Source organism: Xenopus tropicalis, chromosome 9, assembly GCF_000004195.4.
Source record: "Xenopus tropicalis strain Nigerian chromosome 9, UCB_Xtro_10.0, whole genome shotgun sequence".
Lineage (NCBI taxonomy): Eukaryota > Metazoa > Chordata > Amphibia > Anura > Pipidae > Xenopus > Xenopus tropicalis.
In genome coordinates this window covers 52324924-52339389 of record NC_030685.2, presented here as the reverse complement: position 1 = coordinate 52339389, position 14466 = coordinate 52324924, and the positions used below count along the sequence as shown (strand labels likewise).

General features: G+C 37.0%; 1 protein-coding gene and 4 non-coding genes across 5 annotated transcripts; all 5 read right to left on the bottom strand.

Annotated features, from left to right (window-relative positions):
* Nucleotides 1–690: 690 nt before the first annotated feature.
* nop58 (NOP58 ribonucleoprotein) lies at nucleotides 691–13251 on the bottom strand. Its single transcript, NM_203967.1, is given in 15 exon segments — nucleotides 691–1056; nucleotides 1402–1529; nucleotides 1832–1980; nucleotides 2640–2701; nucleotides 2949–3083; nucleotides 4063–4226; nucleotides 5155–5281; nucleotides 7634–7779; nucleotides 8529–8663; nucleotides 9181–9245; nucleotides 9337–9473; nucleotides 10209–10333; nucleotides 10642–10694; nucleotides 11515–11591; nucleotides 13091–13251. Coding segments are annotated over 15 exon segments (1602 nt in total). The 5' UTR covers nucleotides 13136–13251; the 3' UTR covers nucleotides 691–1002.
* On the bottom strand, nucleotides 4594–4673 carry LOC116407851. Its single transcript, XR_004220563.1, has one exon. It is a non-coding gene; the product is annotated as a small nucleolar RNA SNORD11 (small nucleolar RNA).
* Nucleotides 8222–8301, bottom strand: LOC116407850. The gene has a single exon (XR_004220562.1). It is a non-coding gene; the product is annotated as a small nucleolar RNA SNORD11 (small nucleolar RNA).
* LOC116407901 lies at nucleotides 10474–10563 on the bottom strand. The gene has a single exon (XR_004220592.1). It is a non-coding gene; the product is annotated as a small nucleolar RNA SNORD70 (small nucleolar RNA).
* Nucleotides 10933–11021, bottom strand: LOC116407900. Its single transcript, XR_004220591.1, has one exon. It is a non-coding gene; the product is annotated as a small nucleolar RNA SNORD70 (small nucleolar RNA).
* Nucleotides 13252–14466: the final 1215 nt, after the last annotated feature.

The following is a 14466-nucleotide window of genomic DNA, read 5'->3' as shown; positions in this document are numbered from 1 at the left end:
TTTTTAATAAATATATATATATATTTTTTTATATTTTATTTTTTTCCCGCACTAGAACAAAGAGATTTGGGGTATTTGTGCACATTGTAAAAACTGCAGCACTCACCCTACATTATCCACAATGAGAACAGTTTAAAGGTGGTAATCCATGTTCAGATTTTAGTTTTCTTCCAACAAACACTTTTTAATTCAACAATCTAAAACTAACATTTAGATTTAAATTGTCGAATTCCAGTCCTAAAAATAACAAATTGGAGGATGTTCTGACCATTGTCCATTGTAGGTCACCCAAGGATATTGTCAGATACACTGAATTTTTCTAGCCTTATTTGACAATTGGGAGCCCACTCGTGGTACGAAAATTGAAATGGTGCATGTATGGCCAGATTAAAAGCACCAGGAACCAGTTTCCAGTTGTTGCCTTGCAACATAACTGTTGTGTCTTAATACATTGTGATTCTGTGTTAATTGCAATTTTTGTCACCTCCTGTCTGTACTAGTAATGAATTGTAAAAATGTGCTATGTACCCATGTAGCCTTATATAAAAGTAAACACACTCAACATTTAATCTGTATTTTAACAATTTTGGTGCAGTAAATACTCCGTTAATCTAGGCGGCAAAAAATGGTAGTCTTCCATAGATCACTTCCTTGTTTATGGCTTCTTTTGTTACTAAACACAACAAACACTACTTTTATAAAGTATATTTGGAGAAAAGGGAAAATATATGTTATATACACAACCGGTATTAATTTGTTTTAACAAAAAGAACAATATATGGACAGCAACAAACATGTTCAGTATGGATTCTTTAGAGAAACGTTAAGTTCCTTTAGTTCCTCTTCCATATTTTGAATTCTTGGTTTATGCTAAAGAGTCATTGTGAGTCTTCTCCAGATGTTTAGAGAAATTCTTAAATATCTCTCTCTTTCTATGCTGGAGAGGGATCTCCGTAAAACGAAATGACATACAAGTCCATAAAATATTGTATGTTTTCTTTCCTACTCATCATCCTCCTGTTTTACCTTCTTCTTCTTTTTCTTCTTTTTTGGTGTCTAATAGGAAATACAACATTTTTATGAAGTCATTAAAGTCACTATCATTAAAGAAATATGGACTATATCCCAAAATGCAAGTTACACAGAAAGCCAAATATTATTGTGTGCGGTGTTAAAATATTTTGCCTAAACATGAGCAAGGTTTTTTTTGATGGCCAAACATAAGCAAAAAATGTTTTAAAAAAAATATGTCTACTAATATGCTGCTGGCTATGCAAGGTTTGGGTGCAGCAAAATAAACAAAGCTCAAACTACAATATGTTACCTAGAATGAATAAGAAGATACTGCATTGTATTGGACATGTTTATTTTTTATATCTAGCTACAGTCTGGAGTACTCACCTCAACTGCTGTGCTGGTGGAAGGTTCTTCCTCTTCTACTTCTACCTCTACTGCCTCTGCCTCCTCTTCCTCAACTTTGATCTTCTTCTTCTTCTTTTTTTTCTTTGGAGCTTCTTCCTCTATTTCCTCTGCAAGAAAGAGGGGAACAGAAGTAAGCATCACTGCTAACATAAGAGTAAAATTACGGATGTGTTCAACAGCCTTCAGATGTGGTGTTTGTATAATGTACAGCTGCAGGAAGCTTCATCTTCATCTGTACAAGAGACATGGGATTTATTTTCCCCCCAAAAGTACCAACTTGGGGGAAAAAAACATTTACATCATCAGAGGGGTGCTGAACATTTTGGTGACTTCCATGTCTTTTAATGTTAGTGGGGTATAAAATGATTTAGCATAAAAGTTTTATCATAGAAGTTTTATTACTACCCACCTTCTTCCTGCACTACCTCCACTTTGGGCTTTTTAGATTTGACTTTAGTTTCTGCTGGTTGTTCTTCTTCCTCTACCTCCTCAAACTTTCGTTTCTTTGGAACAGATGGCAGTGTAGAATCCCCAGATGGATCATATGTCCGTACCTCACTGTAAGAACAACAACACTAATTAGGAAAATTCCCTACTTTTCCTGCAAGACAAGCAGACTAGCCATTTATGTTGGTAATTTATCATACTAGTGCATAGTTTCACTATAGTGTCACAAAGCAAAGAGAAGCATGTGCGGTCTTCTTTTGTTTCCATGATATCCCCCACCCCCATGAGAAAATCATCTTATTCTTTTTGCCAACATCCTAAGCACACAAAATATAGTTGCCTCAAACAATTGGCTGCAGGATAAATCATCACATAAAGAGGATTTTTAATACACAGAAATCTTCCTCTGTATTAGGCGACACAGGCAAATGGTCATAAAGATCCTGGCAAAAGGAGTCGAAAAAAAAATCTTTTGTTTTCAGCAATGAAATCTGACATCACTCAAGATGGGTAAAGGCTGAAGGAGCCACACATCTCTCCAATGACTGTTCCAGGGGGGCTGGAAGAATTACCTACTTTCATTGCCAGTATCATAAATTGGCTTGGGAGGCCAGAACCTCTCACTGTGTATATATCAAAACAAATGTTGCTCCTGCTACAATATTCTCCTTTAAAACATTTAAAAGGTGCATGGGTTTTAAAGGATATGCCCTTAAATTTTTGAGGCTTATTTTCCAAATATGGAAGGCAAATCAGTTAATGTTACTCACCTCTTGTGCTGATACTTTTCTGCTCTGGCCAATGCTTTCCCAGTACCACTGATTCTTTTCAACTATTGGGATAAGAAAATAATTTTCATTAGGTTACATGGAGAACTAGAAGAACACAAACATAGAGCATACATATTTACTTCAGCAGGGAAGAACTTTTAAGCTACTCAAACATTTTTACTTGGGGCTCAGATGAGGTAGAGACAGCTATTTCCTTCAGGAAAATCAGGCAAAAGTTGAAATCATCATTGACCCAATTTATTGACATCATTGACCCTTTTCTAATCCTTAGAAATGGTTAATTCTTACCCCCTTCTCTTCCAAGTGTCTAAGACGTGACTCCAGCTTAGCTCTGGTTTCTACACCCAGTTCTGCATTGGTGTCTTCTCCAAGAGCATCATATCGTATGGCAAGGGCTGCCTTGGCTGCCAACATACGGGAGATCTATGAAGAGGAAGAACATTGCATAACTGTACTGTAAATATTTTGATTTGACATTAAGCTAATAGGTTTACAAGGAATGTAAAAGTGTTATACCTGTACAGTAGCTCAGTACATAAAGTGGTATATAGAAGATATAAACACATAGCAGATTTCTTTGAAGAGATCATACTAAGAGACTAAATTAAGAGTAAGAGCAGCAGGTACTGTCTTTCTTTCTACAAGAAGGACACACATTTCATTTAGTTTGAATAAGTATCAGTTGTATACCCCAAGTTGAAAACAAAATGGTAATTTACTATATACATTTTGGCCAGATATCTGCCTTAGCCACTTAGGGCACTCTCTGTCTGCCACAGCCTTTAAGCACCAAGTATCCTTATCTATCTAAAAGAAATACACCAGAGTTTAACAGAGAGCCAAAGCACTGCTTGTTTTGATATGCTAAATAAAAGTGGAAGTTTGCAAATATAGTATATGAAATTCTAATGCAGCAATATAAAACCTTTCATATGTTAAAATTAGTGAGCAGCAAATCAAAAACAAGGTTTATAAAGCAAAAAACAATTTGAGGGTGAGGGCATAATGAAAGAAAATGTAATTAAGCAATTTTCCAATATACATTGAATACAAATTTTAGAAAAATGTTTAGGCTATTAGGAAATGTAATTGCGATCGAGCAGATTTGGACAGTGCTCTTTTCTCCTTTACCAGACTTTAATAATTCTAAAATTACAACTTTGTACTGGTAGTCAGTTTTACTACAGTCAAGACTCCAACTCCCGCAATGCCTTTTTATGTTCTTTGATTAAAAGGAGGAGATAAGAGAAGTGTGCAAGGCATTGAAGACCTGAAGTATGGGCTGAAGGGTTGATCTCTGATACACGGTTGTAACTTTGTGTCACATTTTCTTTTTATGTGCAAAGAAAAAACATTTTTTGGGTGGACAACCCCGTTAGTGGGCAGAGTTTATTGGACTTACCTTGCCCTTATTTTTAGGAGTAGTCTGTCCAACTAATGAAGCATGATAAATCAGACCGTATTTGGGAGTGTCCTTTCTGGTTTTTAATGCTCTGAAGAGAGCTTTCTCTGCTCCTAAAATCTGCACAGTTGAAGCAGGGTGCTTTGCTAAGTTCAAGAGGGAACCTTAAAAAAACACACAAAATGTATAGATTGTTTGTAACGAAAATAATGAAAACATACAAAACTACTAAACATCTAACAAGGGCTAAGCAATACCATTAATAAAAAAACAATTACAGGTATTGGACCTGGAAACACATTATCCAGAAAGTTCCGAATTATGGGAAGGCTATCTCCCATAGACTTGATTATAAGCAAATAATTCTAATTTTTAAATCATTTTGAAAACAGTACCTTTTACTTGAAGCCAACTAAGATATAATTAATCCTTATTGGAGGCAGAACACTCCTACTGGGCCCCAGGCCCCAAATATTCTGGATAATGGGTCCCACACCTGTACAAGGTGTACATTTTAAATTGAACAGGAAAGTGGTCTCAGATGAGGTAGTGACTAAAATTGCCCTCATGGGTTATCAGGCAATTAGGAATAAAACATCATCACTGACCACACAACCTGACATAGAACACTTGATAAATTATTAAAACATACATCAACATTAAATATTATGTGAAAATTTATAACAGTCCAGTGAGCTGTTTCTGGATGGAAAAAGTGGTAATTAAAAAAAGGTAAGGGGAAAAAAAAAAAACTACCAAAAATGAATAAAATGATTTACAAGTCATTTTCCCAATGAATTTTTTCATCAGTTGTTTACAAATGTAACAGTTTATGAATGGGTTGCTCAATAAACCATTTTTGGCTGCAAAATGCTGTGAATCACTGATATATCTCTAAGTTCAAATGGACGATTTCAGTGTGAGGTGTTGGTTTTCAGTGACAGCACAGTTACATTGCAAAGACACATTACTACAGTGGACACATGTTAAATTCAACGACAGCTCCCCTTTATGGTCACATACACAGAATGTTATTTGAAGTAGCATTTTTTCCTATTAGTTATGAATATATTTTAACAGTCAAAAGCTAACCTGCATGGGCAATAAGCCTGGCACCAACTAGCTCGCCCACTAGCACAGTCAAGTTGGGTGCAATGGCCATCATTCTGTTCTTCAAGTAGTCATACAACTGTGACCTGTACTCAGAGATCTCAATCACCTGGAAACAAACATAAATAAGTTAGATTTATCTTACACGTGTGTGTATGTTCCAAGAAAAAACATTAGCAGAAAATGCCAATTCCACAGTTTAAATGTGGTTCACCCTTGTGCATAGTCATAAAGGGGTTCTGTTGGTATCAATTTTTTTTAATACTGTCCAGTAAGTGTTTTAATCACTCAACCCTCCAAGAATTCTGCCAGCTCTGTTTACACTTAAAGAGAATATATACCCCCCTTTTTGACAAGGTCTCATTCAGTTGGACTTATGTAGAAAAGATGCATCAACAGTACTTGAACTTCCAGAATATTTTTTTTTATATATATAATACAAACATACCTGATTTCACTTATTAAAGGAAACCATGATAACTCCAACAAGTTATTTTCCAAGGTGCCTTATGCTAACAGTATAATTCAACCTCCTCTCTGTTTGTTCTCCTCTAAAGTGATGAATTTCCGGGACTTGAAAGGACACACGTACATCCACAAGTGCAGTGAGCAAAGTGCAATTTCAAGCCTAAATCGCCATGTTTTCCACCATACAATGCAGAGTCTTCTTCCAGAATTTGTGTCATTGCGGTCACAAGGAGGTGATTCCTTTGTTAAAATTATGGCCAATTTGCCAAAATTACCACAACTGTGTGGGCATTTCCTGCAAATCGGACACCAATTATCCAGAAGTCTGCCTGGGGTTGTTATAGTGTTTAGCATGTGAGTAAAGTCTGCGCCCAGTTCTTTAAGCTGATGCCACATGGAGCGAGTTAGTTGCCCGCAACATATCTGCTATCACGGGCAGCTAACCACTCAAATACCTTTCCACTGACAAAAACAGGAATCACCGTTGGAAAGGCCTACGCATCACTTCACTTGCTTGCACTTTCTAAAGTTGTGCAAAGTTGCCTGCAGAAGGGAAATTCGCTCCAAAATGCCTTTCTATCAGCAACAATAGGAACTGCCAGGTGGAAAGGCCAACGCATTGCTTTGGCTTTCTGAAGTCAGGCAAAGTTGCCTACAGTAGAAAACTTTACTTTGGCTTTCCGAAGTCATGTAATGAGTAGACCTATGCACCAGCGACTCTTAGGGGCACATTTACTTATCCACGAACGCTCCGAGCGTTCGTTCGATTGGTCCAATCGTATTTTCCACAACTTTATTGTACATTGCGCAACTTTTTCGATGCTTGCGCAACTTTTTCGTATTTTTAGCGCAAAAAAATCGGATCGGTTTTGCTGCTGTTTACAATCATTCGGTACGAAAATTTCGTGACTTTCGGATCGCCAATAGGATATTATTGTGACTAATACGATTTTTTCATAAGCATTTTCGTGATATTTGCAATCTTCAGAAATTTTCGTTTCCAATCCGAATTTTTCCCATTTGGGATTCGAACTTGTGTTTTGATAAATCTGCCCCTTATTGTTGCCAGTGGAAAGGCATTTAGGAGCAATTAGTCGCCCGGGATAGCAGAGATCTAGCATGGGTGACTAACTCACTACGTGGTGCATCAGCCTTAAGCGCAATTGTGCTGCGCCTACTGATGCTGGATGTGAACGTAACCCTGCATCAATAGGCTCAGCAGTGCTCAGTTAAACTAAACACAGAAGGACTGCACAGAGCTAAATGCAACTATATAAAAGTGCAAGAGTGCATTTTGACCTTTGACCAAGAATATTGTGGTTTCCTTTAAATCTGTGTAACCAGTAAAATATAAATGTATTTTTTTTTCTAATAACTTAAATATTGCCTATTGCTTAAAAACATGCAAAGAAGAATATGAAAAGAAGATGGAGGGTATTTTTGTGGGCAGGAAATATGGCATTTAGTGATTACTATATATACTCGAGTATAAGCCTAGTTTTTCAGCACCCAAAATGCGCTGAAAAAGTCACCCTTGGCTTATACTTGAGTTGGGTGCCATGGGTCCCTCCAGACTAGCACCCTCTGTCCTTTGTGTGCAAATTAGGCCACCCGCAACCAGACCCTCCAGTGCCCTGTCCTGCTCCCAAATTCATCTTCATTTAGCATCCTCACCTGCCCCATTCTGCACTAGACATTGCACTTTATATTCTATATAAAATATATATATATATATATATATAGTTTTGAAGGACTAACTCTTTGTGTTTAGCTTGGTTGCTGATTGAGCTAAGGGGGTAGTACTCTTAAGGAATCATTGTTGATACCATATTGTTTTTGTTGACCCTCTTCTCCACTTACAGAGCTAGTTATTTTATTGGTATTTATTTTGATTATTGAAGTTTTTCTAGTTTTCTTAGGTAAAATTAGGTACCTCGGCTTATATTGGGGTCGGCTTATACTCAAGTATATACGGTATATGCTTTTTATTTACCTGGTCACACAGATGCAGGATGTTGTTTATGTCTTCTTCAGATACCTCAGTACCCATGGAAATCTCTGCAGCAGCTTTTACTTCCGTTTCAACCTCTTCTGGGAGGATCTCAGACAAGTCAAAAGTTGCAAAATTTATTCTGTCACCTAAAAGAACAGAAATGGTTGAAAATACTATGAAACTATTAACAGATTACAAATGATTAGCCATGCACACTCAAATATTTTGTCATTACTTCAAACCTACAAGAAAAAAAACCTAAGCAGTAACAAGTCACCAATCCATACAAAACTTAAGTGAAAAGGATTTAAAATACATTAAATTTGTGCCTGGGTCACAAATACTGTCACTTTAAAACTTTACAAGGTCTCATGCTAATTAATGACTGCTGGGATTTGTCCCAAATACAGAGGTGGAAGAAGTGAAACTTTACATTTTCAAGACGTACATAAGCTACTCAGTAACAAGAAGTATAGTCATAATTTCTGTTTGTAGAATAAAACACACAGCAACTGTGACAAGCTCAATATATGAAAGGGGAAAAAAAATAATATATATATACACATACACTATATACAAAACACCAGTTTGTCTCAGATGAGGTAGTGACTAAAATTGCCCTCATTTAAGTATCAGGCAATTAGACAAAAATCATCATCACTGATCAAACTTACTCTTGTATATTAGTGCCTAACTATGCTAGATAGTAGTAGAAATCACCTTGCCCATCAACCAGTGCAAGCATTCTGTCTGTATTACTTCAGATCGCTCGTGTATCTGGTAGGCAATTCACAACACTGAAATATTTTTACTGTTTAATAATTACAGAATTTTTTTTTTTTTTTTTTTTTTTAAGCGTTGGCTAAGAATGGTAACTCATGACCAGAACACTCACCTACAGCACGCAAACACTTGCAATAGGCCAGGTTGTCTGTGATGATCTTGCCCAGCTCTGGAAAGTGCCAGCCATACCACTCTCTGCAGCGCATTATGTAATTGTTTAACTCTTTATCCAAATCATCGAGTAGGGCTTAAACAAAAGTAAAAACAAGGTTATAAAAACAGATTCCACTAATATTTCTGTAGAATTTAGTCAAAGAAAAGTTTGATTAGATTCAGCATATATAGAAGTTAGCATAGTGTCTTATGTGCTTGCTGTTCTTTGTCCTGTATTGCACTTCTATAAAGAGAATGCCAAGTACGATTTTGATAAATTATAACCACCATTAAGGAATGCTTGTTTTGACATAAAGCTAATGGCACACAGAGGTCCTGACCGACAATCGTGCACAAGCAAAAACAGCAGTGGTCAAAATGCACATGGACAACACGCTACTTAAACCATATGTGGCAGTGAAAGAAAGTCACCACCAAAAGCATTTTGAGTGGTGCTCTGCATTTCACCACCACATTGGCCCAAAGTTTTCCCATATATTTTTCTAATGAAAAAATGACAGGCGACACCCTGCGTGCCACAGGCTTTGAGAATGTGCAAATTTGTAAAATCATATAAAGGCAATAGCTTTCTAAAGTCATTTTTTACTTACATATAGCTTGAACTATCATTGTATCCACTTTATCAGGGCTGAACTTCAGTTTGTAGCGGGAAAGACTGTAATACAACAAGCAGTTTTAATAAGTAAATGCTAAAAAACTTTTGCCTAAATGTCAGTACCCCAATGCAATGGAAAGCTTTACTATACCTATGAGCCAAACCAAGAGACATGGCTGCCATTTCACGTGATGAAATCCCAGTTATTAAACCATCTATCTGGTTGCGGATTCCTCTCATCAGTTCTGTAACCATGGAAGAGTGAACACAGCTGATGTTTGCTTTGTCCTAAAATAATTTGAAAAAATGTTAAAGATGGTAAGCAACAGAGCCATTTAATAAGATTTACATTCAGTGTATTCAACAATTTGTAGAGACTTTTGCCGATATTCCTAAGTTACATAATGACACAAATCTTGCCTCAAAATTCACTTCAAGATTATTTACCACAGCAAGCTGTCTAAAGCCAATGTTAGGAATTGTTGGCACAGAAAAGCAAATACTGCAAACACTGTCAAAGCAGGACACTCAGGCTTTGCATAATGTATTTGTGCTTTTACACACTATGACCTGGAGCAGCCATATGGCGGCTTGCATTGGATTGGAAACTGTACAGAGAACTTGAACAGCTGCATGCAATAGTGTTTTGTTACTTTTACTTTCTGGCAAATACCTAGCAGCCTTGTACTTCAATGCAAATAGTAGTATTACAATTCTGAAACATGCTAAATTTCTTTAAAGTTTTAAAATTTCTTAAAGCACTGAAATACTTTAAGAATATTTAGTTTTTAACTCATCCTCTCATTATTCTAACTTAATTCATCCACATCAAACTGCAAATGCAAAACTGTTAAATGCACATTGATTATTTCTTTCATTCAAAAAGATCACATACAAAAATTCAAGACAAAGAAAAGCGTAGGTGTAATGCACAAATATGAATGAATCTACGCAAATGCATTGACTCCTTTGGCCTTTATAATTTTGTTATTGTAACTCACACACTTGATTTATAATAAATACCTTGATGACGCCCCCAAGCTTTGCATCTGCAATTGCAAGTTGCTCATGAGCCTCCTTTGCTGCAATTTTTCTTAATACTTTTTTCAAATTTTTACTGAGTTTTCCCTCAACCAGAGCAGTGGAAGCTAAAGATAAAATTGTAAGAGAATTAATTTCATAGTTTATGACAATATAAAAACTTAGCTAAAAGGGGCAGTGTCTTATCTTGTTAATTGCTAATTTAAAAATGAACATCCTTTCACCAATATCTGCAGAAATTAATAAACCTGTCATCACCTCAGTGGTAGTGACGAAGAGTTGAATCTAAAATCATTTTGTTTCAGATCAACATTTATCCATCATAGGTGACATTTAGCAATACTGCAGGTATAGCATGTTTTTCATACATGAAAATATGGTGGCAGAGTGGGATAAGCATATGAAGAATATTTACCTGCCAATGCCTCTGTTGTGTCCTGAAACTTCTCAAAGTGTTTTAATTTCACCCTGCAATACAGAAATATTTTACAAATTTCAAGCTATACGGTTAGCACTGTGTGTGTTATAGTGGACCAATAACAGGTCCGCCTTTAAACAAAGTTAAAGATCACACACAAAAAGCAATTATACAAAAGCAATTTAAAACTTTAAACTTGCCTGGACTACCAACCAATTTATTTGCTTCAGCCCTGGACTCAAACCAAGTAAAACCAATTCAGACGGAAGAATTAATTTTCCGTAACACTTAAGTATTGCCTCAGTGGTAGTGACGAATTGTTGAATGAAATCACAAGTAATCAGTTCAACAAAGGATCCATCATTGGCAATATGGAAAATATATCAGACCCAGTTTTCATAGCCTCTGAAATGTTACCCAGAAACTTTAATTAAAGTAATCCTTACTCTTTTCACTAAACGCTACTTAAAGAGGGATTATTTTTTTTATATCCTATTTAGAACCCATCCTAATTACTTTTCTTATGTCTACAAGTTATCTCTATCTGTAATTTCCTAATTTATTTCCCATGAACCTATTTCAATGATCTAACAGTATACATGCTGTCCCTTCCCAGCTTTCATTTGTATTTTGCCTGACGAAGGACCCTAGGTACTCCGAAAGCTTGCAATTTTTACTTACACAGTTAGGTATCACCTAACCTTACATTGTCTGCATCTCTTTGATTTTACAGTCAGAGGAACTGACCAGTAGGTGGCGCTGATACACAATTATATTGCCAATTTATAAACTACTTAATATCTTTGAAAGGAACAAAAATGTAAATTGCTAGACAATGCAATTCAGCAGTGCACAGTTATTAGAACTTACACTCTATTTGCTTTTTCTGGTGTTTCAAACTCTTTCCATATGCTGTCTACTTCTTGCAGCTTACTCTCATCCAAAACCTGTAAAGAGAAATGGTTTTAGACACTTTGAAGGGAAAAGAATTTTAAATTATTAAATCATGGTTGTTTATTTTTTTTATTCAGTTAAGTGACACATGATTAAATGAACCCTAACATCCCAGGCTGAGAACAGAAAAAAAAATGTGAACATGCAGAAGCCCTGAGCTGCAGTTACAGCAGCTGCCACCAGTAATGCTCTTCTGTTACAGCAGAGAATTGAATGCGAAAAGCACCCCAATTGTATTCGACCAGGGATCCCCAACCTTTCTTACCCGTGAGCCACTGTCAAATGTAAAAACACTTGGAGAGCAACACGAGCATCATAAAAGTTCATGGAGGTGCCAAATAAGGACTGTAGTTGCCTATTAGGCAGCCTCTATGCACACTATCCGCTTACAGGAGGCTTTATTTGGTAGTAAATCTTTTTATTCAACCAAGACTTGCCACCAAGTCAGGAATTCAAAAATAACTACCTGGTTTGGCGGCACTGAGAGCAACATCCAAGGGGTTGGTGAGCAACTTATTGTCCCCGAGCCACTGGTTGGGGGTCACTGTATTAGACAGGTGTGCAAATACAGGCCAAATTGCATCCTGTTGTGTTTTGGTTAGCAGCATACATGCAAATATTTAATGTGGACAACTTCGCCTGGCACCTAAGCCTTTCCTGGGAAGCCACCAATATGAGGAACATAATATGCCACTGGCAGCATAACACAATTACAGGTGCTTTTGTAGCAAATATTTTTTTTCCACTACAAATGAGCACCTTATCAGGGAACTGTTGAACTATGCAGTTTTCGCATACATCTGACTGCAAGACAGCAGATAGTTTTAAATTATTGGAATTGGTACAAATAATTTCATAAAAATGATAAGGTTTTAGTCATGGCAGTAAGGTAAGGAATCAGAACCTGTGGCTGCTATGAGGCACTAGAGGCAAAGTAGGGCAGTAACTGATATTCCTTTTATTATTTTAGTAAAAATGTCTTGTTTCTAAAGTTTAGATGGCCCTAAATTGATCTAGCTGTGGGGCCCATTATGTTCTAGTTACTACATTGGTTTTAGACAGAATTAACAAAGCAGACAAAGTGTTGCAAAGATATCACATTGGCTGGAGTTCCCTGGGGCAACTATAGAAAGCCAAAAATATCATTATAAATAAGCAGAGGATACAATATACTTGACTGCGATACATTCATAAAAGTATGCATTTTTCCAGCAGACAAGTAATGTAGTGTAGTTCGTACTTCTAAAACAAGTAAATCAAACTTTGTTAAAATATTTCCTCTAAAATAAATACAATGTAGCTAGAATATGCACACGCGTTACAAAGTTGCAAATTAATGTTATTCAAACGTTCAGCTATAGGAAACCCGATACAAAGGTTAAAGCTGCGCTACAGTGAAGCGCTTGCCCATGTGGCCTGCTAATGGCCCCACCATGTGCTCAGCTCTCCCTTTCACTAGCAGCATCAATACTTCCCACCGGACACGGATTACCTTGAAGATGGCGTAGCCCGCCGCCGTTTCGAACAGCACCAGCATCTTGGCCCGCCGTCAGTCCACCGATAGCTGCAGCACTTACGGACTAGCGCTCGGCAGACACGTGTGACCGGGAATAGCAAGGAACACACTCTGATTTCCACCGCCTTCAATTCGCACGTCACTTCCTGCTTACTCCAGTTCCTTCCTTCCTCTGCCAGCAATGGCGCTTTGGCACGTGTGCGTTACGATTGGTTGTTGTTCAGCTCAGTGATCCAGCAGATAAACGAAATATGAGCGAATATAATAAAAAAGCGAAACCTTAATCTCATATCCCCTGGTTTTAAGTTTTTGTGCGCTTCTTTGTGACATTTATATTGTATTGGGTGCTTTTGATAGAATTTACACTGTTTCGCTAGACTTCTAACCAAAATTTGTAGTCACTGTGTTTCCCCAGATTTGACACCAAAATTTTGTCCTGATTTTACCCCAAAATTTTACGTTTTAAAGTAAAACTGACTCCAGTAATTATATCCTTTAAGTACATGAAGAAGAATAAGTTGCTTTAACACATTTCCCCTGATTTTACACCATTTTCTCTCCTGAAAATGTAAATCGGGGGTTCTACTGTAAAGTAATAATTTTTATTGTGTGGCTGTATAAATAAAATTTCATTTTTCTTTAAGATTTCTAATTAAAAGGTCACTGCAGTGTTCTTTCTAGGCTTATACAGTATATCAGTAACTTCAGTGTTGGATTGGGGTACCAAGGGCCCACCAGAGAACCAGACCTCAGGGGCCCCCTGTGCACATTCTTTGAACTAAAATACAATAGGTGTAGTTAATTATTATTAAATAACATAAAAAAGCAAATACAGTAGAACCCCAATTGGGGTTACATACCAGGATTTTAAGATTTCCTGGAACTGACGCTGTTTTTTTGTGGCCCCATACAGGCAAGTGGTGTCATTTTTTCCCCCAAATTTAAAATTTTTCCAGATTTTAAGCTGTTTTGACGCCTTCCCCTGGGATATGTAAAATTAGGGTTTTACTGTTCTATTAAAGGAGACATATTGGATAAATGGTAAAAACCTTAATTTTGTAGGCAATTATGAAAAATATATGGTGCTGGTTTCACTTTGTGCTAAAAATTAATCCTGTCTGTAACAATGGCCCCTTTATTGGAGCTCCCTATAGATCATATCACTTCTCTGTCCAAGTTTGAAATGGAGAGTGGGTGTGTCCTAACAGTCCCTGCCAGAAGCACAGTAGGAGGGGGAGAGCCAATCACAGCCCTGCAGTCACACAAGCAAAGACAGGCTTCAGTTCCCTATCAGGTCAGCCTAGCTGCAGATTGGTTCCTATCCTACAGAGCAGTGTACTGAGAGCCGCCAG